Source organism: Bos indicus x Bos taurus, chromosome 5 (assembly GCF_003369695.1).
Source record: "Bos indicus x Bos taurus breed Angus x Brahman F1 hybrid chromosome 5, Bos_hybrid_MaternalHap_v2.0, whole genome shotgun sequence".
NCBI lineage: Eukaryota > Metazoa > Chordata > Mammalia > Artiodactyla > Bovidae > Bos > Bos indicus x Bos taurus.
The window spans coordinates 22,845,620-22,869,547 of NC_040080.1; the positions used below are offsets into that span (position 1 = coordinate 22,845,620).

The window sequence follows — 23,928 nt, forward strand, 5'->3', positions numbered from 1 at the left end:
AGGGGAACATGATTTCCCCACCATTTTCACAGAGAACAGAGAAGGTCCCCACATGTGTTAATAAGCAAGTTGTCCCTAATCCAGGTTACCTCTCATTCAATACATTTCACTGCATTTTTTATATTATGTATCATTTTAATTACTCTCCCTGAGTATAAATCATAGATTATGATCACATGATTCTACTTGCCTGGCATAGAAAACTTCAGAAATACAGAATAGTATAAAAGAAAATAACATCCAAAATCCTATGATTTTAGCTAATATTCTGTTTACCCATGTTGTCTGACACTTCAGCTTTTTGCTAATTACGTAAGAGACCTTTTTCTAGTTTTGAGGAATCAACTGACATATAATGTTGTATTTTAGGTGTATGACCTAATAATGATTTAAACATATGAGATTAAATTTTAAAAGCACTTTTTCATTTTAAACATATGTAATACACATTACTGTGTAAAAAGCAGGGCGCTGGGGAGGGGAGAGACCTAGTCACAGTGACACGACATCAAATGTAAAAGATGCCACGTCAAGAACTTTAAATGCCAACTCAGAACCCATCTTCCTCATAGAAAAGAGTTTCCCCATTTTTCTCCAGGAGACTTTGTGCTACGACATAAAGTGGCTCACTGAACTTTATTTGCTGAACTCATGGAGAAACCATGTGTGCACCGTGAATCAGGTTTCATAAGTCACTTTAATGAGGACCAAGGGAACTTTGACCTCTGAGGTCATACTGTCACACTGCGTCATGCTAATTGCCCGTAACATGGTAGGACTCTGTTAGAACCAAGAACCAAGTAAATTCAATCTCACAGTCCTGCCACCTCTCACTGTAGATGAGCTTTAAAAGCTTTCTCGTGGGTAAGGATGAAGTTACCCCAGAGCCTGGAAGCCACCACCATTTCAGTCGGTACTATGCCTGCCTCAGTTCTGAACAGTTTTCCTGTGTGCTTACCTGCTGCCATCAACTTCCCTTTTCATTCCTGTTTTCACTGATTAACTACCAAAAGTTTACCAAGCCTTATGTTAATATTCTTGTAATTAACAGGTATCCCAGGGACTCTGCTCTGGCAGTTGAATAATACAAGGCCACTCCAGCCTCACCACCTCTGTTATACATATTACAAACATCTAACCTACATGATGTATTATTTGTTATGTACAGAACACTGAAGGGCTTTGAGGTAGAACATGAACAATCAAGCAGCCTCCCTTTAAATAGAGAAATCAAACACAATAAAACAATAACAAAGGGATACAAGACAGCATTGAAACAAAGAAAGAAGGACACACTGTACAACATAACGGTACATAAACGCATGTCCACAAAGTCCACGGCTCCCTGGGCCTCCACAGCTCTCTTCCTCCTCTTTACTAGGCAGTATTTAGCCTAGACTGCTCTTAGTACCTCCTTTTTAACCTTGGCTACTGAGAAGCTCAAAGCCAAGGTTTTCACTCAATGTCAATAAGGAACTCTGATTCGGATTTTACTGTACTTTTGCTAGCCACGTATTACTTGGTTCTTGACCTTCCATCTCATTTTAATGGTGATATGGGTGAATGTGTGTTACCTTCTGGTCCCAACCTCTTCCTGTAAGCTGCTTCAAATTCTTACTGGAAATAGGCTGGCTTGAAATATTTTTAATATTTTTTTAATGTTGACAGTATTCTCTCATTTTTAATAATTATCTCAGAACTAGACTCGAAGGGCCGAGAAGGGTTTTGCTTCTAACACTCTCCCAAAGTACTGAACACTGAGCACACAGTATAAACCCTGTATACACAGGCTGGCTGGCCGATACATATTTTAAAAGGTAATCTTCATAAAAAAATTGAAAAATGCAAGGAGGAAATAAAGTGATGATGATAACAGATGCGTTAGGATGTTGAGGGTATAGGTTTCCTCTTCTCTGCTTTTCAAATTTTCCGTGTGGTACTTACACTGCTTTTACAATTACAACTGTTTGGATGGTGCATTTTAAAAATCTAATTAAAAAGTGATTATATGAAGTGGAGCTCATTAGAATACATTTCTTATCAGAACTGTGTGCTAAGCTGAGTCTCTTAAGGCAAAGGAAGGAATGCCCATAGGCCTGGAGGAGAGAAGCCAAACATTCAACAAAGACCCACAGTGCGGCTGGACCACTGCTCAGAAGAGAGTCTTGCCTGGTGCATGCTGGATGGGAAGGGACTGAACAGGAGGTTCAGAGGTGGGGAGCAGCCACTGGAGAGTCTGGGAAACTCGGGCGAAGGACCCGAGACACTTAAATAGCCTCTGCAGGTGCTGAATAGGGGCAATAAGAAGGCATGGATGGGGAAAACTGGAAATTAAAACAAAAGCAGGTTGCCACTACAACAATCCAAGGATAAGAAAAAGATATATATATTTTTCAATTTTGCCTATTTTTTTCTTTTATCAATTCTAGGTTAAAAAAAAGGATGTGGGGGGTAGTTCAAGAGGGAGGGGACATATGTATATACCTATGGCTGATTCATGTTGATATCTTACAGAAACCTACACAATTCTGTAAAAGAATTATCCTTCAATTGAAAAACTAATTAATTAAAAAAAAGATAGCAAATGAAATGGATGAAGGGGAGAAGTTACAAAGGTGAAAATGGAGGAATAACTGAGGAGACAGAGTACACCTCTAAGAAAAAAAAAAGGCTTCTCATATAATTTTTTAATTCAGCTACTATTTAAGATCTGATAGAGTGCCTGATGAACTACGGACTGAGGTTCGTGACACTGTACAGGAGACAGGGATCAAGACCATGCCCAGGGAAAAGAAATGCAAAAAAGCAAAATGGCTGTCTGGGGAGGCCTTACAAATAGCTGTGAAAAGAAGAGAAGCGAAAAGCAAAGGAGAAAAGGAAAGATGTAAGCATCTGAATGCAGAGTTCCAAAGAATAGCAAGAAGAGATAACAAAGCCTTCCTCAGTGATCAATGCAAAGAAACAGAGGAAAACAACAGAATGGGGAAGACTAGAGATCTCTTCAAGAAAATTAGAGATACCAAGGGAACATTTCATGCAAAGACGGGCTCGATAAAGGACAGAAATGGTATGGACCTAACAGAAGCAGAAGATATTAAGAAGAGGTAGCAAGAATACACAGGAGAATTATACAAAAAAGATCTTCATGACCAAGATAATTATGATGGTATGATCACTCACCTAGAGCCAGACATTCTGGAATGTGAAGTCAAGTGGGCCTTGGAAAGCATCACTACGAACAAAGCTAGTGGAGGTGATGGAATTCCAGTTGAGCTATTCCAAATCCTGAAAGATGATGCTGTGAAAGTGCTGCATTCAATATGCCAGCAAATTTGGAAAACTCAGCAGTGGCCACAGGACTGGAAAAGGTCCGTTTTCATTCCAATCCCAAAGAAAGGCAATGCCAAAGAATGCTCAAACTACTGCACAATTGCACTCATCTCACATGCTAGTAAAGTAAAGCTCAAAATTCTCCAAGCCAGGCTTCAGCACTATGTGAACCGTGAAATTCCAGATGTTCAAGCTGGTTTTAGAAAAGGCAGAGGAACCAGAGATCAAATTGCTAACATACGCTGGATCATCGAAAAAGCAAGAGAGTTCCAAAAGAACATCTATTTCTGCTTTATTGACTATGCCAAAGCCTTTGACTGTGTGGATCACAATAAACTGTGGAAAACTCTTCAAGAGATGGGAATACCAGACCACCTGACCTGCCTCTTGAGAAACCTATATGCAGGTCAGGAAGCAACAGTTAGAACTGGACATGGAACAACAGACTGATTCCAAATAGGAAAAGGAGTACGTCAAGGCTGTATATTGTCACCCTGCTTATTTAACTTATATGCAGAGTATATCATGTGAAATGTCGGACTGGAAGAAGCACAAGCTGGAATCAAGATTGCCAAGAGAAATATCAATAACCTTAGATATGCAGATGACACCACCCTATGGTAGAAAGTGAAGAGGAACTAAAAAGCTTCTTGATGAAAGTGAAAGAGGAGAGTGAAAAAGTTGTCTGAAAGCTCAACATTCAGAAAACGAAGATCACGGCATCTGATCCCATCACTTCATGGGAAATAGATGGGTAAACAGTGGAAACAGTGTCAGACTTTACTTTTTTTGGGCTCCAAAATCACTGCAGATGGTGACTGCAGCCATGAAATTAAAAGACACTTACTCCTTGGAAGGAAAGTTATGACCAACCTAGATAGCATATTCAAAAGCAGAGACATTACTTTGCCAAAAAGGTCTGTCTAGTCAAGGCTATGGTTTTTCCAGTGGTCATTTTTGGATGTGAGAGTTGGACTGTGAAGAAAGCTGAGCACCAAAGAATTGATGCTTCTGAACTGTGGTATTGGAGAAGACTCTTGAGAGTCCCTTGGACTGCAAGGAGATCCAACCAGTCCATTCTAGAGGAGGTCAGCCCTGGGTGTTCTTTGGAAGGAATGATGCTAAAGCTGAAACTCCAGTACTTTGGCCACCTCATGGGAAGAGTTGACTCACTGGAAAAGACTCTGATGCTGGGAGGGATTGGGGGCAGGAGGAAAAGGGGATGACAGAGGATGAGATGGCTGGATGGCATCACCAACTTAATGGATGTGAGTTTGAGTGAACTCCGGGAGTTGGTGATGGATAGGGAGGGCTGGCGTGTTGCGATTCATGGAGTCACAAAGAGTCGGACACGACTGAGCAACTGAACTGAACCGAACTGAACTATTTAAGAGCCAGTTACAAGTCGGACACTGTGCAAAGTGTTTATATGTATTATCTATTTTAATCTATACAATATCTTTATAAGGTATATACAGGTATACAATATACCTTATAAGATAAATACATTGTCTTCAGTCATCAGATCAGTAGACTAAGGAACAGAGAAATTTTAGTAACTCACCCAGAATCACTTAACTGATAACCAAGGGAGGCAGGACTCAAATACAGTTTGGCTCCAAAGTATATCCTCTTAATTACCTCCCTGTATTGCCTACAAAAGCCCTGAGTTTGCTGTGGGTGAAATGGGGCAGGAGTTGTACCAACAGCCAGCTGGCCTGGGGGCCTGGTCAGGGTCCCAGGCACAGACAGGCAACTGCGCTCACCTCTGCCTCCCTCTCCTAAAAGCAAAGGCAACACTCAAACCTGAGCCTTTCCAACAAACCCAGGAACTTACTGAAATTTAATCTGAATAATAAAAAGTATGAGCCTGTAAGTTACTAAGTCCTGTACGAGGGTACATCTTTATATTCTCTGCCATGACTAACCAAGGCTTTAAATGGCCTGGAGGAGACTAGCACCTCCAGTGAACACAGGCTGAATTCCACAGTGGGCTGGAGGTATTGCACTGGATGATCTGGGTGGGAAAAGGGTGGTGACCCTAACAGTAAATAGGGCCAAGCAAGTGAACTACTGGTGAGTAAAAATATCTTCAGATATACAATTACAATATATATTTGGGTATGTATCTCACCAACTTGGAACATAGTAAAGTTCCTTTTGTATGAATTAAAAGCGGCCAATAGCTCCCATGAAGTCGAAGAAAAGTAAGCTGGAGGCAAAGTTCTCTCTTTCCTACCAACCCTCCTAAAGCTTAGACACTGTCATGACTTAACAGAATCAGGTTTCTTCTGAATTTAGACTCTGAAACCGTACTTTTAGCTGAAACCAGAGCCAATTATCTCCAGATCAATGTGACATTTAATGGGAACATTAACTATAACTGTCGTCTTTCAAAGAGGCAAACACTGAATGATATGCTGAATACTTCCTATAAGTAGAATGGCGGGAAAAATTAATTACAGGAGTTTTGTTTGTTATGATTTTCATGCAAATTATCTAAGCCATTTACTGTCTGGTGTTTCACAGGATGCATGCCTATGGAAGAGGAGAAGTCTTGGCCATCTGAACTCTTGAGAAAAGGGGGATCTGTTTCAGAATTACCCTAAGTTCCAAAAGCGCTGTCTAGAAAATTCCTCTCACAGATGAAAGGATAGAGTGAGGGGCTTAATTTACATAGTTACATTGTTTAAAAGGAATCAGTTCTTTTTTTAAAAAAAACCTTTCGGTAACCAATTTAAGAGTATTTAATTATGGATGAGGGTGCTCCAGCTCATGACTAGGGGGAAAACCAACGAAAACTCCTCACATGGACATCAAGAGTCACACCTAGTCATGCTGCCCAGGAGCTACGAACCCATCTCGTTGGTTTAGCCATTTTCCATCAAAACCACATTTCAAGTAAACGTCACTGATTTCCTACCAGCAGACCTGATTTCAAGGCACCAAAAATGTCATAGCAGTGCCAGAAGCTGGGAATTGGGAGGCTCCAGGGCTGACGGGCCCAGTGAGCAGAACAAAGTACCATCCAGACCAGACCCTGTCACAGTCATCGCCAAGGACCGATCACACGAATGTGAGTGTGTGTGTTGGAATTTCATTAGACCCAATACTATTAATACTTGAAATTGCTGGCACACAGACGGAGGCTTAGGGATCTTGTGACATAAAAACTTTAAATGTAATGGGATTAGTTTCCACAGGACTGGGCTGTTCTCTGGGGAAAGCACAGCAGCAAGGCAGAAACAGGTTAAGGAATGCCACCAGCGTTTCCAAAAGTCTTTTATAGGATCTGATGAAGTGGGTGGCAAGTTTAATCCCAGAAAGTTTAACCCATTTTCAAACACTCGCAAATCTGTAATCAAAGATCCCACCAGGCTTAACCCTGGGAATGTTCGAGTTAGCTAAGATGTCACAAGGCCAGTCCCTTAGGGACAGCACAGCATACACACGTCACCTGGCCACTGAATGAGACAAGCAGCATCATGTCTGTTTTCAGACTTTTGAAAAAATCTGTGAAGTAGGTTCCTTTTCTCTAATGAGAGAAAAGGGGAGGAAAGGGTATACTCATACACGAGACTATAACCCAAAGGATTTGTAATACCACTTGAGCTACTTACCAATAAAATCCACTGATTTGTCCAACCACGGCAAAATTTTCTCACAAAAGCTATCATTCACAGGCACTCTCAGGAAATGAGATTCGGGGATAAAGTCAGGCTTGGGGCAGGTATTGCTGGCATTTAAAACATAACCAATCCCATTCTGTTGCATCAGCTCCTAGGGAAGGAAAGAACAATTAAAGTGATGTAATGTAATAGTATGATCACTTTTAAAGAGAAAAACTTAACATTAGGATTAAAATGACTAGTTTCCTTGAAGCGATTAGATTTCATTCAGTTGGTAAAATCCAAAAACCTAGCACAATGACACATGAAGACAAGTTTAAAGCAGAATTTTTAAAAACTGAAGTATAGTTAATTTATAACATTGTGTTAGTTTCAAGTGTACAGCAAAGGGATTCAGTTATACATATTACATATTCTTTTTTTATAGTTTATTACAGAATACTGAATTTAGTTCCCTGTGCTATACAGCAGGTCCTTGTTGTTTATCTATTTTACATATTTACATGTTAAACCCAAATTCCTCATCTATCTGCTCCCTCCCAGCTTTCGCTTCTGGTAACCAAAAGTTGTTTTCTTCATCTGTGAGTCTGTTTCTGTTTTGCATATAGGTTCATCTGTATCATTTTTCTTCGATTCTACATATAAGTGATATCAGATGATATGTCTTTCTCTGACTTCATTTAGTATGATAATGCCTAGGTCCATCCATATCGCTGAAAATAGCATTATTTCATTCTTTTTAATGGTTGAGTAGTATTCCATTGTGTGTATGTACATGTATATATATACACAAGCATTATATATATACATCACATCTTCTTCATCCACTCATTTGTTGAAGGGCACTTGGGTTGCTTCCATGTTTTGGCTATTGTCAATAATGCTACAGTGAATATTAGGGTGAATGTATCTTTTCTATTTATACTTTTCTCCAGATATATGCCGGGAGTGGGGCTGCAGGATCATATGGTTAGTTTTTTTAAGGAACTGCAATACCGTTCTCCATACTGGCTGTAACAATTTACCTTCTCAGCAACAGTGCAGGTATTATTTGTAGACTCTTTAATGCTGTCCATCCTGACTGGTGTGAGGCGATACCTCGTTGTTTGGATTTGCGTTTCTCTAATGATTAGCAATATGAACATCTTTCCATATACCTCCTGGCCATCTGCACGTCTTCTTTAGAGAAATGTCTATTTAGGTCTTATACCCATTTTTTAATTGAGCTGCTTTTTTGATATTAAGCTATATGAGCTGTTTGTATATTTTAGAAATTAATCCCGTCTGTGGCATCATTTGCAAATATTTTCTCCAGTCTGTAGGTTGTCTTTTCATTTTGTTTATGGTTTCCTTTGCTGTGCAGAAGCTTTTAAAAGTTTAATTAGGTCCCATTTGTTTGTTTTTATTTTCCATTACTCTAGAAGATGGTTCCAAAAAAGTATTGCTACAATTTATGTCTAAGTCTGTTCTGCCTATGTTTTCCTCTAGGAGTTTTATGGTTTTCAGTCTTAAATTTAATTCTTTAACCCATTTTGAGTTATTTTTGTTTATGGTGTTAGAAAACATTCTGATTTCATTCTTTTACATGAAGCTGTCTAGTTTTCCCAGTACCATTTATTGAAGAGACTGTCTTTTCTCCATTGTATATTCTTGCCTCCTTGGTCACAGATTAATTGACCATAAGTGTGTGGGTTTACTTCTGGGCTTTCTACCCCATTCCACTGATGTACATATCTGTTTTTGTGCCCTACCGTTTTGATTACTGTAAATTTGTAGTATAGTCTGAAGTAAGGGTGTACGAGTCCTCCAGCTTCATTCTTCTTTCACAAGATTGTCTTGGTTCTTCTGGGTCTTCTGTGTCTCTATACAAATTTAATTTTTTTTTGTCCGAGTTCTATGAAAAATGCCATTGGTAATTTGACAGGAATTGCACTGCATCTATAGATTGCCTTGGGTAGTATGCTCATTTTAACGATACTGATTCTTCCAATCCAAAGACATGGTATATCTTTCCATTTTTGCTGTGTGATTTCTTTCATCAGGATCTTACAGTTTTCAGAACACAGGTCTTTTCTCTGCTTAGGTAGGTTATTCCTGGGTCTTTTATTCTTTTTAATGCAATGGTTAGCGGTACTATTTCCTTAATTTCTCTTTCTGATACTCTGTTGTTAAGAGTATAGAAATGCAACCTATGTTTGTATAGTAACTTTGTATCCAGCAACTTTACTGAATTCATTGATGAGCTCTAGTAGTTTTCTAGTAACATCTTGAGGATTTTCTATCTATAGCATCATGTCATCTGCAAACAATGACAGTTTTACTTATTTTCCTATTTGAATTCCTTTTGCCTTCTTTGATTTCTGTGGCTAGGACTTCCAAAACAATGTTGAATAAAAATGGCAAGACTGGGCATTCTTGTGTTATTCCTGATCTTAGAGGACATGCTTTCAGCCTTTCACTGTTGACTATAATGTCAGGGGTCATATATGGCCTTTATTATGTTGAGGTATGGTCCCTCTATGCCCACTTTCAACACCCCCTCCTTTTTTGGTTGTGCTGTGGCATGTGGGGGGTGGATCCCACATTTCTTGACTAGGGATCAAACCTGTGCCCCCTGAAATGGAATTGCCCCACTCCAGTACTTTTGCCTGGAAAATCCCATGGACAGAGGAGCCTGGTAGGCTGTAGTCCATGGGGTTGCTAGAGTCGGACATGACTGAACAACTTCACTTTCACTTTTCACTTTCATGCATCGGAGAAGGAAATGGCAACCCACTCCAGTGTTCTTGCCTGGAGGATCCCAGGGACGGGGGAGCCTGGTGGGCAGCCGTCTGTGGGGTCGCACAGAGTCGGACACGACTGATGTGACTTAGCAGCAGCAGCAACCACTAGACTGCTAGGGAATTCACTTCATTTTTCAACGTTTTTGTATGCCTACTTTCCGAAGAGTTTTTTTTTTACCCATAAACGGATGCTGAATTTTATCAAAAGCTTTTTCTGTATATGAGATACTCATGTGATTTTTATTCTTCAGTTGGTGAATGTGGTAGATATGGTATCTGCAGACACTGAAAAATCTTTGCATCCTTGGGATAAATCCCACTTGATCATGTTGTCTGAACCTTTTAATATATCGCTGGAGTCGGTTTGCTAGTATTTTGTTGAGGATTTTTGCATCCATGTTCATCAGTGATAAGTTTTTGTGTGTGATATCTTTGTCTGGTTTCGGTATCAGGGTGATGGTGGTGGACACAGAGAATGAGTTCAGAAGCGTTCCTTCCTCTGTAGTTTCTGAAATAGTTTCAGGATAGGTGTTAACTCTTCTCTAAATGTTTGTTAGAATTCACCTATAAAGTTACCCGGTCCTACACTTTTGTTTGTTGGGAGTTTTTACTGATTCAATTTTTAGTACTGGTAGTTGATTTGTTTATATTTTCTATTTCTTTCTGGTTCAGTCTTGGGAGATTGTACCTTTCTAAGAATCGGTCCATTTCTTTCAGGTTGCCCACTTCGCTGGCATATAGTTGCTCACACTAGTCTCTTAGGATCTTCTTATTTCTGTGGCATCAGTTGTAACTTCTCCTTTGTCACCTCTGATTTTATTGGTTTGAACTCGCTTCCTTTTTTTCTTATTGAGTCTAGCTAAAGGTTTATCAATTTTGTTTATCTTTTCAAAGAACCAGCTTTTATTCATCTTTTCTACTGTTTTTTTAGCCTCTATTTCATTTATTGGGCTTCCTGTGTGGCTCAGCCGGTAAAGAATCCGCCTGCAATGAGGGAGACCTGGGTTCAATCCCTGGGTTAGGAAGAACCCCTGGAGAAGGGAAAGGCTACCCACTCCAGTATTCTGGCCTAGAAAATTCCATGGACTGTACAGCCCATAAGGTCACAAAGAGTCAGACACGACTGATCGACTTTCACTTTCATTTATTTCCTCTCTGATCCTTATGCTTTATTTCCTTCTACTAACTTTGGGTTTTGTTTGTTCTACTTTCTCTAGGCATGAGGTCGCTATCTGAGACTTTCTGTTTCCTGAGGTAGCTTGCGTCACTATACATTTCTCTCTCAAAGCTGCTTTTGTTGTATTCCATAGGTTTTGGATCGCTGTTTTCATTTTCACTTCTCTCTGGGTTCTTTTTACTTTTCTCTGACTTTTTCAATGATCCATTGGTTGTTTAGTAGCATATTGTTTAGCCTCCACATGTTTGTTTTTCTGTAGCTTTTTCTTGTAGTTGATCTCTAATATTATAGCATTGTGGCTGGAAAAGATGCTTGATATGATTTAAGTTTCTTTACATTTATCAAGACTTTTTTTTAAATCGAGGCTTTAAAGCAGAACTTTTTAAGGGCAAAAAGACTGTTTAAAAAATCACACATCACTAATACGGTCAACTGTCTATTATCTTCGTTACTAGAGAAGTGGAACAAAGAATACAAAATTAAACCATGACAGTCTACTATGACTTCCCCCTCCTTGGCAACTATGTAAATTTATTATGACCATGTTAGATGTAATCCCCAAAATGCATGAATAAGTGCATTGATTTACAAGATTTGGAAGTATGCTAGAATACTTTTGTTTGTTTGTACCGTGACTTCAGAACATATGCACACACAACATGAACATTTTCTTCCCGCACTGAACATGTTGGGAAGATACAGTCCTTCCCAACTGTTCTCTAAGATACAGTCCTGGGCCATCTCCTGGCTCTAAATACTCTCTCTGAAGGCTGACTATTTCCATGTCTCTACATGCGGATGACTCTTAAATAAACACACACACACACTTCAATTTTTGATCCATATTTCCAGCTGCTTCCTAGATATCTTTATTCAGATGTCCCTCAAAACTTTCAAACTCAGAAACAGCACATTCTCTTTCTCCCTTCTCTGCTTCAAATTCTTCTTTCCTCTCTGTAATCCAAAACTGGGTTTGGTAATAATATCCACCCAGACACTTGAGCTAAAAAATGGGATCCTTTCATCCCGTTTCTCTTCCTCACCACTCCCCTCCAAACGTGGTCAAACCTTTGCAGCATCAACGCCTCCCATCACCCCTTCTCTCTATTCTCAGGCACTGCTCAGCCAGCAGCCTACACCATGAGAGCAGAAAAGCTGCCACAGATCTCTTAAATTTGCAGTGTTCTCCTCTCCAAACCTGAACTGAACAACAACTACAGTATCCTTTCTTGTCATTAAACAGGGGCTGTGTGTTTTATGCACACTCATTTTCACCATGTCTCACTGCCCGCTCCTGTCCCATACAACCTTCAAATACCCAGCATACCATGTGCACCAGCCTTCCTCAATGTTGTTCACACCAGTTCCAAGAAGGCCCTATTCCTCCTGATGACTCTACCACTTTTCTGCTTTAACCTTCCTATGAACCCTTCTATTGGTGCATAATTAACCATTCTGTTCTCTGCTTGTCCAAAGGACTTTGGACATGCTATTAGTAAAATACAGAGCATACTGTGTTATCACTAGCAGATAATTCTTATATATCCTATTAAGCACTGAGATCTTGGACTAAACCTTGCTTGTTTTTCTACCTTTAGCACCAGGTACGTAGTTGTGGTCGGTATGTGTTTGTTCAACTATCATCCCTGTCTGCCATTTTCCAGTCAAGCCTATGACACACTTCATTTAGTCATCCGCTGCTGCCTCTCAGGAAATGTTTTCAGCCTGAAATCATTCTCTTCTCAGCAACCATGGTCACTTCTTTTCTAGGAACGCTACCCCCTCTACAAATCTTTTTGTTTGGTCATTTTCTTCCTTTTTTAGCCTCCTGCTAACTCCCTAATCCCTTCATTTACCACATTTGGCACAATGAATATATTCTGTTTTACATAAAAGGTAGACTGAGCAAATCCAGATCAGGTATGAAGCCCTCTCAACTGTGAGATAACAACGTCAAGAAGTAGTTTTTGGAGCTAAGCGAGCTCAAAGTGATTGACCCTCACGTTCAGAAGGTCTCAGGGGCTGCCGCGGGGCTAACAGTCGGGCTGTGACGATCTCAGTGTTTACTATGGCGACATCTGCACATGACTGAAGGTTTTCTGCCACCATCTGATCTCCAGTGTTCCCGACCAAGGGGCTGGAGATAAAAGCCTTTTGGGCCTTTCTCAACAATGCTCCTTAAAGAAAGGAATCTTTTTACATATCCTTCTCCTTTCTGTCAACAGCACTACAAAGCTTTATTAAATGAAAAGTAGTCCAACAGTAAAGACACAGGCGTTTCTGAGGAGAGAGGCTGACGTAGGCAATGTCACCCACTCTATACAACCACAAGACCACAGGCAGAGCTCACCGAAGACAACTCTGAGGTGTACCGAGTCGTAGCGAGCATCACGTACGATTTCCCCACAGAAAGACGGGAACCACGTGCACTTCTGACAAGCACCCACAGGACTTCCCTTGTGGTTCAGCTGGTAAAGAATCCACCTGCAATGCAGGTGCAAGCCCTGGGTTGGGAAGATCTCCTGGAGAAGGGAAAGGCTACCTACTCCAGTATTCTGGCCTGGAGAATTCCACGGACTGTATAGTCCATGGGGTCACGAGTCAGACATGACTGAGCAACTTTCACACTCTACAGAAATGACCACTTAACCTAAATTAAAAAAAAAAAAAAAAAAAATCTGTAGGGCACCTTTGTTATAGGCCTATTAATAATATACTATTATGGCGCATGGTAGATATATAACAACATCCAACATGTTGAATGCCTACTATGTACCTGGTACTGTGCTAAACTTTTTTAGTTTTTTGATTTATTTATTTTCAGCTGCCCTGGGTCTTTGTTGCTGCACAGGCTTTCTCCAGATGTGGTGAGCAGGAGCTACTCCTCCTTGCAGTGTGCGGGCTTCTCACTGTGGTGGCTTCTCTTGTTGCAAAGCACAGGTTCTAGGCACATGGGCTTCAGCAGTTGCGGCTTGCGGGCTCTAGAGCACTGGCTCAGTAGTTGTGGAGCACAGGCTCAGCTGCTCCTCGGCATGTGGGATACTCCTGTACCGGGGATCGAATCTGGGTTCCCAGCATTGGCAGGCAGATTCCTAACCATTAGACTACCAGGGAAGCCCCGGTACTAAACTTTCAAATGGACTGTCTCACTGAATCCTCACAACCACCCTTTGACATGGGTACTATCATTATCCTCATTTTAAAAATGAAGACACCAAGACTTAGCAAGTTTACATGTTTCCAAAGTTACACAGCTACCAAGTGGTCCAGTGTCAAAAGTCAAATCCAAATATATTCATCTTTAGAATATGTCTTCTTTATTGCTGCAGTCCACTGAAGTTTTTTTTTAAAGCAAATTAGATGGACTAATGCTGACGCTAAAGCTTCAATACTTTGGCCAGCTGATATGAAGAGCTGACTCATTAGAAAAGACCCGAATGCTGGGAAAGACTGAAGGCAGGAGGAGAAGGGACGATAGAGAATGAGATAGTTGGATTGCGTCACCGATTCAATGGACGGGAGTTTGAGCAAGCTCCAGGAGATGGTGAAGGACAGGAAAGCCCGGCGTGCTGCAGTCCATGGGCTCACAAAGAGTCAGACACAACTGAGCGTCTAAACAACAAAGATGGAGCAATGAAGTGAAGTAACTAGCCTACACACATATTTTTATTGTTTAACCAAGTGAAGTAATATAGTTTCATCCTTTTTTACCCTTTTAAACTGTAACCAGTGAGAAAGTAAAGGAACACCCCTCTGGGCATGGTTCTTTCTGAACAGACTCTTGGAGTAACTCAGGACACTAGAAAGCTATCGAAGGAGACTCATCAGTTGCACTTTGCCTCTTTTTTCCCAACTGTTGCCTCAGTTGCAGCCACGGGCATCACAGCGTGGCCCTGCTGCCGGCATGCACATCTCCTGGCCTCAGGCAGGCTGCTGGGCGCCCAATGGGCATGGCTGAAACATGAAAAGGGGGCAGTTCTGACCTCATGGAAGAAACAGTCATCCAAGCCCACAACAGTTTATATCTCACCAATATTCTCCATGTATAAGACAGTATGCCATAAAAGATGCATGTAAGTAGTAGCTTTATTTATAACTGACATAAGAGAGACACACTTCCCTGGTGGCTCAGACAGTAAAGAATCCACCTGCAATGCAGGAGACCCAGGTCCAATTCCTGGGTCAGGAAGATCCCCTGGAGAAGGGATAGGCTACCCACTCCAGTATTCCTGCTTGGAGAATTCCATGGATAGAGGAGCCTGGTGGACTAAAGTCCATGGGGTCACAAACAGTCAGACACAACTGAGTGACTAACACTTTCTAAGGGAGAAGGGGACATTACTGTATTGAAATGAAGTGATAACAACTTAAATGCAAAATAAAATGAGAAAAAAAAAAGTGGCAGTTACTACGTCAGTAAAACTGAGTTAAAGGAGGAAATCACTAAAGATGTTACACACATACGTAAAACATTTTAATGCAAATAAATGTACACTAATTCACTAACTTCTGATGCAGGACCTTGGTGTTTTGGGTTTGTTTTTGTTTTTTCAATAGCTTAGCTGACTGGAGTTCTTTAGAAAATTACAACCAAACGCATCTACCACTTATAGTTTCCATTCTTTAAAGAGCAAGAACTAGTAAACTAATAAATCAGGACAGAATGTTCTAGATTTACAGCTGCCTTTCCCCATCTCTTAAGACAGAAAAAATACGTAGAGCAATTTGTTTTTCCTGAATCTTTTGAAAACATTTAGCTCAGAGCATAGACAAACAACTCTTTTCCCCCATTCATATTTCATTCATGTATGTGATACTTTCATGAATATACATCATTATAATAAGAAGTACATTGGCCTCTGTACAACAGTCTGAGAACAAACACAATTGCCTCCTGCTGAGCAGACTATTCAAATGGGGCAAGTAGCCCTGCAACAGCCCAGGGCCTGCTGCAGCTCAGGGCCCACTGCTGCCCAGGGCCCACTGCAGCCCAGGGCCCACTGCAGCCCAGGGCTCACTGCAGCCCAGGGCCCACTGCTGCCCAGGGCCCACTGCTGCCCAGGGCCCACTGCAGCCCAGGGCCCATTGCTGCCCAGGGCTCACTGCAGCCCAGGGCCCACGGTGGCCAGGAGGGGGGCTTCCACCTGGGCGGCCAAGCAGAGGGTCAGCAGCTGCTGTTAGCTGAGGAGTCACATGACTGTTCTGTTCCCTTCTCTGATTGTACTTATGGCCGGGCATGTAAGTGCCCAAGAGTGTGTCTTATGTCACAGTTCCTGAGAGCAGAACTGGGATGGAACCACAAGTGTGAAGAGTGTGTACGTATTACAAACTAATGATTATTTTTACTCACAGGTGAATGTGACTTCCTAAGGGGACAATAGAGGATGAGATGGTTGGATGGCATCATCAACTCTATGCACATAAGTTTGAGCAAGCTCCAGGAGTTGGTGATGGACAGGGAAGCCTGGCGTGCTGCAGTCCATGAGTCGTAAAGAATCAGACACAACTGAGTGACTAAACGCAACTGAACTGATGAGGAATTTATGTCATTCACTCAGTTTTGTTTCCATGTGTTGTGGAAAGCATACACAACTCAACAGTCCTTTGTCCCCTAGTTAAACAGAGGCTTCCAGAGAGCAGTCATCTTACTCTGTTTAATATTTAGCTCAACTTTGTGCTCAGTTAGCTAATACATGTTTCCTACGGATAACGTAATCTGTCTTCTTGGCCTTTCAGATACCCTTCGGACACCCTGGCCTCTGAGTTCTCTGAGCACCTCACCTTGACCACTCCCTCCCCGGGGCCTGGTCTGGTCTCTGCTGTTACCAGTAACCACAACCACATACAACCCACCACTGCAGGACTGCACCTCCTTCCCTCCAGCTTACTCTCCTCCACCACCATGGCTGGAGTCCCTCAGTCCCCTCAGGACCTACAATCTGTTGCTCCTACCATCTCTCCTCTGTCCTTCCACCTTACAACGTCTATCTTTCCTTCTGGGCCCAACTTAAATTCTGTGGTCAGTCATGACACAGGTGACCCTTGAGCAACTCAGGTTTGAACTGCGCAGGTCCATTTATGCATGGATATTTTTCAACAGTAAGTACTACAGTACTGGGCTCCCTAGGTGGCTCAGTGGTAAAGAACCCATCTGCCAATGCAGGAGACCTAAGAGACATGGGTTCGATCCTGGGTGGGGAAGATCCCCTGGAGGAGGGCATCTCCACTCCAGTATTCTTGCCTGGAGAATCCCATGGACAGAGAAGCCTGGCAGGCTACAGTCCATGGGGGTGCAAAGAGTCAGACATGACTGAAGTGACTTAGCTTGCATGCAGGCACTGCCGTATTGGAGAATCCGCCAGTGCTGAACTGGAGGACGCAGAGACCTTGCAGATGGGGAGGGCTGGCCATAAACAGTAAGAGGATTAACCCCTGCACTGCTCAAGAGACAGTTAGAATCCCTCCCTCACTTTCAACCTCAACTTTTTAATATTTTTTTTAGCCACACCAAGTGCAGGATCTTAAGTTCTCTGATCAGGGATGGCGCCGGTGCCCCCTGCAGTGGAAGCACAGAGTCCTAACTGCTGGGCTGCCAGGGAAGTCCCTCACCCTCGATTCCGGTGTCCCTCTGTCACTTCTTTGCACTCACTCGGCAAGATCACAATAAGTCTGGATAAATCTGTCTCACCCCCGAGCCTGCATCTGCACTGGGCAGCTGGACGGGCCTGAGAGAAACACTCAGCCACACTGCCAAGGGGGCCCCTTGGGTCCCACGCATCGGCAGACACCGTATTCCCTCAGTCTCCTGGCCTCCTCTCTGGACGCCGTTCCACCCCTTGCCCTTTCTCTTCCACCCTCCACACGCCCTCCCTCGCCCTCTCTCTCTGCTCGTGGATGATCTTGGTTCCTACTGCTCTGAGAAGATAGAAACCACTAGAAGCAAACTTTAATAAACTTCCTCTACCACCATCCCTTCTGCCAGCACACAGGTACAGTCCCAGGAAACTGAGAGCACAGCTCAGCGCGGGACTGTTCATTATCCAAATGATCTCACTGACCTCCCTCAGCTTTAGTTTCCTTACCTGAAAAATAGAGCTGATGACAACTATTCTGTAAAGCTATTATGAGGATGAAGTGACTTATGCACAATACACAGTCTCATTAAATGTTAGTTCCCTTACTTTCTCTTATTTTTTTAATTAAAAAAAAATTTTTTTTGGCTGTACCACACAACATGCCGGATCTTGGTTCCCCAACCAGGGATCAAACCTGGGCCCCTTGCAGTGGAAGTACGCAGTCTTAACCACTGGACCACTAGGAAGGAAGTCCCACCTAATCTTACTTTTAAAACAGTTAGTGGGAATATAAACTGGTGTAGCTACTATGGAAAACGGTATGGAGGTTCCTTAAAAAATTAAAAATAGAACTACCACGCGCTTAGTCGCTCAGTCATGTCTGATTCTTTCAACCCTATGGACTGTAGCCCACCAGGCTCCTCTGTCCGTGGGATTCTCCAGACAAGAATACTGGAGTGGGTAGATATTCCTCCCTTCTTCAGGGGATTTTCCTGACACAGATATCAAATCTGGGTCTCCTGCATTGCAGGTGGTTGTCTTACAATCTGAGCCACCAGGGACGTCTAGAACTACCATATGATCCAGCAATTCCACTTCTCAGTCTTTACCCGAAGGAAACAAAAATACTAACTCCAAAAGACATATGCAACCCTGTGTTCACTGCAGCACAATTCACAAAAGTCAAGACATGGAAACAACCCAAGTGGCCACTGACAGATGAAGGGATAAAGAAGACATGGTATTATTATACAATGGAATATTATCCAGCCTTAAAACAGAAGGAAATCTTGCTATTTGGGCAGCACAGATGAACCTTGAGAGCTTTATGCTAAGTGAAGTAGATCAGACAGAGAAACACAAATACACCATATGTTTCCATTACATGCAGAATCTAAAAAACAAACAAATATCGAATTCACAGATACAGACAAGAGACTGGTGGCCACCAGAGACGGTGGAGGGGAGGGTGAAAGGTGGTCAAAAGGTACAAACTTCCAGTTATAAATAAGTCATGGAGAAGTACTGTACAGCATACAGATATAGATAATAATGCTGTATTATATATTTGAAAGTGGTTAAGAGAGTGAAGAAATGTGTAACAATGTATGGCGGTGTATGTTAGCTAGATTTATTATGATCATTTAGCAGTATATACAAATATTTAATCATTATGTTGTATAGTTGAAACTAATATAATGTTATACGTCAGTTATATCTCAATAAAAAATAGCCTGTGAATCATATAGTGTATGAATTATGTCTCAATAAAGTTGTTGCCCACACCTCAACCCCCAAAGCTTGTAATGTATATTTTTCACTAATTCAAACTGTCCCTCCTCCTAATTGGCCTTCAGTAGGGAAATTATAGGCTTCCCTGTTTTCTCAGTAGTCAAGAACCTGCCTGCCAATGTAGGAGATGTGGGTTCGACCCCTGGGTGGGGGAGATCCCCTGGAGAAGGAAATAGCAACCCACTCCAGTATTCTTGCCTGGGAAGTCCCAAGGACAAAGAGGCCTGGCAGGCTACAATCCATAGGTCACAAAACAGCTGGACATGACTTAGTGACTGAACAACAACAAAGGGAAATTACATTGAATGTAGCAGGTTGGGTATAAAAAAAGGGTTCAGCTGTAAAGCAGAAAAGATGACCCCCTAATAATTTTTTTTAAAGATTCTAGTTTCAAAACACAATTAAGAAAATGTTCAAAAATAATTTTTTGTTGAGTCAAAAAATAAATCTTCATTTTACTACTATGGTTTGCAGTTACTACTTTTTTCCTGTTTAAGTTTCTTTCTCTTAAACCGTGAAATAAACTTTCCCCAATAGTTAGACTAATTTCTAAACTTGGGCTCCGTGCTCTTGTGACATAGACTGTGGAGTAATACATGGACTATAGATTTAATATATAGCTTAATTAAACTGCTCTATTTGGTCAAGTTTGCCATGTTCACTTAGGCTGAGGACGGAGGTCTCATTAAATCATGCAGGCACTGCAACCCTAAAGGGACTGTAATCTTTCTTTCTGAAGTCAATTTAATAAGTTTGTATTCGCCACTCCTTTTGCCTTCAGAATTGGCCTACTTCCTCCAGCGAGCCCTCCTCAACCAGCCATACGCACTGTATCTACCACTCACCCTAGACCTTAGTATACTCCACCCACTGGTGACGATAACAGAGTCCCCTATAAACCAGGAACTGTGATCAGAGCCTGGCATAATGCCTTGTCACTGGAGCCTCACGTGAACATTAGGAGGCAGGAGGCATTTCAGTTTGCTGGTGCAGAAGTGGATTCCGTCACCTGGCTCAGGTGCTCTGCCTGGTGAGGCCAACCAGCTGGGACGCAAATCCACCCCGTGCAAAGCCAGCCCTCACTCAAGCCCTAAGTCACCTGACTCATGAATCACTGACTCATGACCAAGTCTTGTCTAACCAACCTGCACTCTATATGGTGTTTTACACACACTGGACACTGAATAAACATTTTTACTGACTGCCTTGATGACATGGCCCTTTGTCTTCCTAGATCACAGAGATACCGGAAAGCAGTATTTGGCTACACGGTATCCAGGCCCCTGCCTAACTCTCAGGTGGAAATACCAGGGAAAGCGGCAGCAGTCCCGGTGATGGCAGAACAGCAGGGCAGCACAGGAAGCCAGCTCTGCACGTCGGAGGCTGAAACAAAAGCTACCCAGGGACTTCCCTGGTGGGCCGGTGGCTAAGACTCCAAGCGAGGGGCCCTGGGTTCAATCCCTCGTCAGGGAACTAGATCCCGCATGCTGTGACTAACGCCTGGTGCAGCCAAATAAACAAATAAATATTAACAAAAAAGAGGCTGCCCAAAGAAGGCTGACAGCAGCCTGTTTAAAATGGGAAAGAGGGGTAGAGTTGAGTCGGGTGAAGAAGCTGAACAGGTTCAGGCTCAAGAACAATGTGCAGTAGGTAACTTCACCACACACCCCGTGTGTAAGGGTGAAACAGAAGTCCACCTGGAATTTTAACTGATAAGGGAGGAGAAAACATCAAGAACTTTTGTCTTGAACATTTTAACTACAGGACTCTGATTCCAAGCGCAGTCAGTCAGATAAGAACTGGGCACCTGCAAACTGCTTTAGTACAACTGCTATTCCTGTTAGAACTCCAGTACAAAGACCAGAGAGGAGGGGAGAGTGTCGGAACAAAGCACACGTGTGAGGGGAAGGGTGCTCTTTTCACTACCGATGCCTGCCTACAGCCTCCTACAGAAGAGCCACGTCTGAGACAGAAGTGAACACGGTCACAGGCTGACAGTATGGCCCTGCGGTCTGAGGGGGAAGCTGGCACGTGTGGCTCATCCACAGCAAGAGGAGCAGTGACCACAGCACACACACGCGGCTTCCAAGACCTAGTAACGAAATATGTAAAGTGCTAGTAAGTTTTATATTGATTGCAGGTTAAAATAATACTCTTGATATAGGGTGATAAATGTTATTAAAATTGATTTCACGGGACTTCCCTGGTGGTCGCGTGGTTAAGACTCTGCGCTTCCAATGCAGGGGGCATGGGTTCAACCCCTGGTCGGGGGAACTGAGATCCTGCATGTCAAGTGGTGCGGTCATAAAATAAAAAATAGATAAATATATTTAAAAAATTAGTTTCACCTTTTTTTTTTTTTTTAACTTCTTAAAAAAAAGGCTATTGCAACACTTTGGATTATATGTGTGGCTTGCATTCTACTTCTGTGGGATGGTTCTGGTATAGACAATGCTGTAGAAAAAGCAGGGGAAACAAATTTCAATTAGATTCAATAGACCATTAGAATCTCAGTCCTTTGTTAACAGCCTGCTATGGAGATTTCCATTTTGCAGGAGATGAGGATTTCTGGTGTTCTATAAACACAGGACTCAGAGCCACAATAGATTAGGTTTGAGAATGATCTCTGCCACTGACTAACTCTGAAGTCAATGACGTTCTAGTCACAGAATTGTGGGTAAGCAAGTCATACAACTCAGGGCCAACCTGCCTCTAAATCCTATTATGAGGGTTAAATGCAGTAACATAAAGAGTATAGCACTTTATTTTCTTTTTTGAGCCTAGCATTTTAAATGTTAAACACTATTATCCTCCTAAGAAAATTTCTGACATGCTTTTAAGATACTTTGGTGGCAATCTGTTAAAAATAAATAAGAAGACTAATAAAATTAGTGATTCTGTGGTGTTTGTTCTCAAAGACTTCATCTTCTAAATTTGACTAAAAAGGAATACACTATTAGAGAAGATGATAAAATCTCCATCTTTGGAGAGCTCTGGAAATTAGCCACTATTTCTCCTGGAAAGTTTAAACCAGAGAGCGGAGCAGGAAGGTGAGTTTATGCTGCCTGAGAAAGAGAGGCAAGTCTGGTTCTAAAACTCATTGACAGGGTGATGGTGTGGAATTCGTGCAACATTTCTGGAATAGCGGTTTCCTCATTACTGAATGAAGGAGGCTAAGTGGTCTGTAAGATCGCCTCCAGCACCAAGAGTTTTCTCAACTATGAATCCAGAGGTTACGTACATAGGCATTTCCATTCACCATTTAGAGAACACCCTTATGTCTCACACATCTGCATGTAGGTAGGTTCTAAGGCCACTTTCTCAGGGTCTTGCAGAACGACCTTGTTCAAGCTGTTTACCACAGCTTCCATAAGCCCAGTCTTCATTTCCTCTCAAGGCATCAATGGGTGGATCCTGTTTCCCATACAGACATTTAGAAGCCAATTAAAAATAGAAAACTATCTCCCCCTCCCACCACCTCAACTTCAGGTTCCAGTTTCACTCCTCTCACCCTGCGGGTGCTCACTCAGCCATTAACTGATGCATCTGTTAAACCTGGAGAAGGTACGCAGCATAATCAAGGTACCATTTCATTGAATATTGAAAGTAACAAAAATGACCCGTAATGCAATTATTTGTAAAATCACCTGCCTGCCAGCTGACTGGTGAAGTTTTACAGAGGGCAATTCTGGACAGGATCCATAACTAGGAATTTTACTTCATTTTATTTTATTTTCTGATCTGAGGATTACATAAAGCATCTCCAGCTTTGCCCTAGGGATGTGTCTGACTGTAGGAAATTAATTTTGCTTGCTGTGACAAAGGGCTTCCCAGGGGGCACTAGTGGTAAAGAACCTGCCAATGTATTGGACATAAGAGATGCAGGGTTGGGAAGATCCCCTGGAGTAGGAAATGGCAACCCACTCCAGTATTCTTGCCGGGAGAATCCCATGGACAGAGAAGCCTGGTTGGCTACAGACCATGGGGCCGCAAAGAGTAGGACACAACTGAAGTGACTTAGCATGCACGCTGTGCCATAGTTTGCTTATTTCTCAAAGAGGACTAATAAGAATCACATGCTCAAAGACATCATGACCCCACCAGAAAGGCTCAGTGCAGCTATGCACTATCAAATTTCAAATGCCTCATAGTAAGAGCAGACGTATTAACAACGATATCCAGGCAAAATTTTGAAGATGTAGGGGTTTTAAGAGCAAAAAAAAAAAAGTAGTGAAAAGAATGCCTCCTTCCTGCCCAATGATAGGATGTTTTTGCTTTCCACGTGCTAAAGCAAGCCCACCTGGAAGTTTATTTTTATAGCCAGTCCAATTCTTTCAGCTACTCAAGGAGAAATTTCTTTTCACATAAGAAGGCAGCACTTGTAAATCAGCAGCAGCTGAATTAAGATCTGACTGCTTTTTCAATTAGAGGTGGTATAAATAAGACATTTAGGGCCTCCCTGGTAGCTCAGTCGGTAAAGAATCTGCTTGCAATGTAGGAGACAGAGGTTCAATCCCTGGGTTGGGAAGATTCCCCTGGAGAACAAAATGGCAACCCATTCCAGCATTCTTGCCTGGAAAAATTCCATGGACAGAGGAGCCTGGCGGGCTACAGTCCATAGGATCACAAGAGTTGGACAGGAC

At 42.2% G+C, this 23,928-nt stretch overlaps 1 protein-coding gene across 2 annotated transcripts in view; it reads right to left on the bottom strand.

Annotated features, from left to right (window-relative positions):
• The window catches only part of DUSP16 (dual specificity phosphatase 16), a 93,623-nt gene that overhangs the window by 7,683 nt on the left and 62,012 nt on the right, over positions 1-23,928 (bottom strand). For both annotated transcript variants that reach the window (XM_027541373.1, XM_027541372.1), the window contains exon 6: positions 6,951-7,110. In XM_027541373.1, the coding sequence (XP_027397174.1) occupies positions 6,951-7,110 (160 nt within the window). The remainder of the gene's footprint in view (positions 1-6,950; positions 7,111-23,928) is intronic.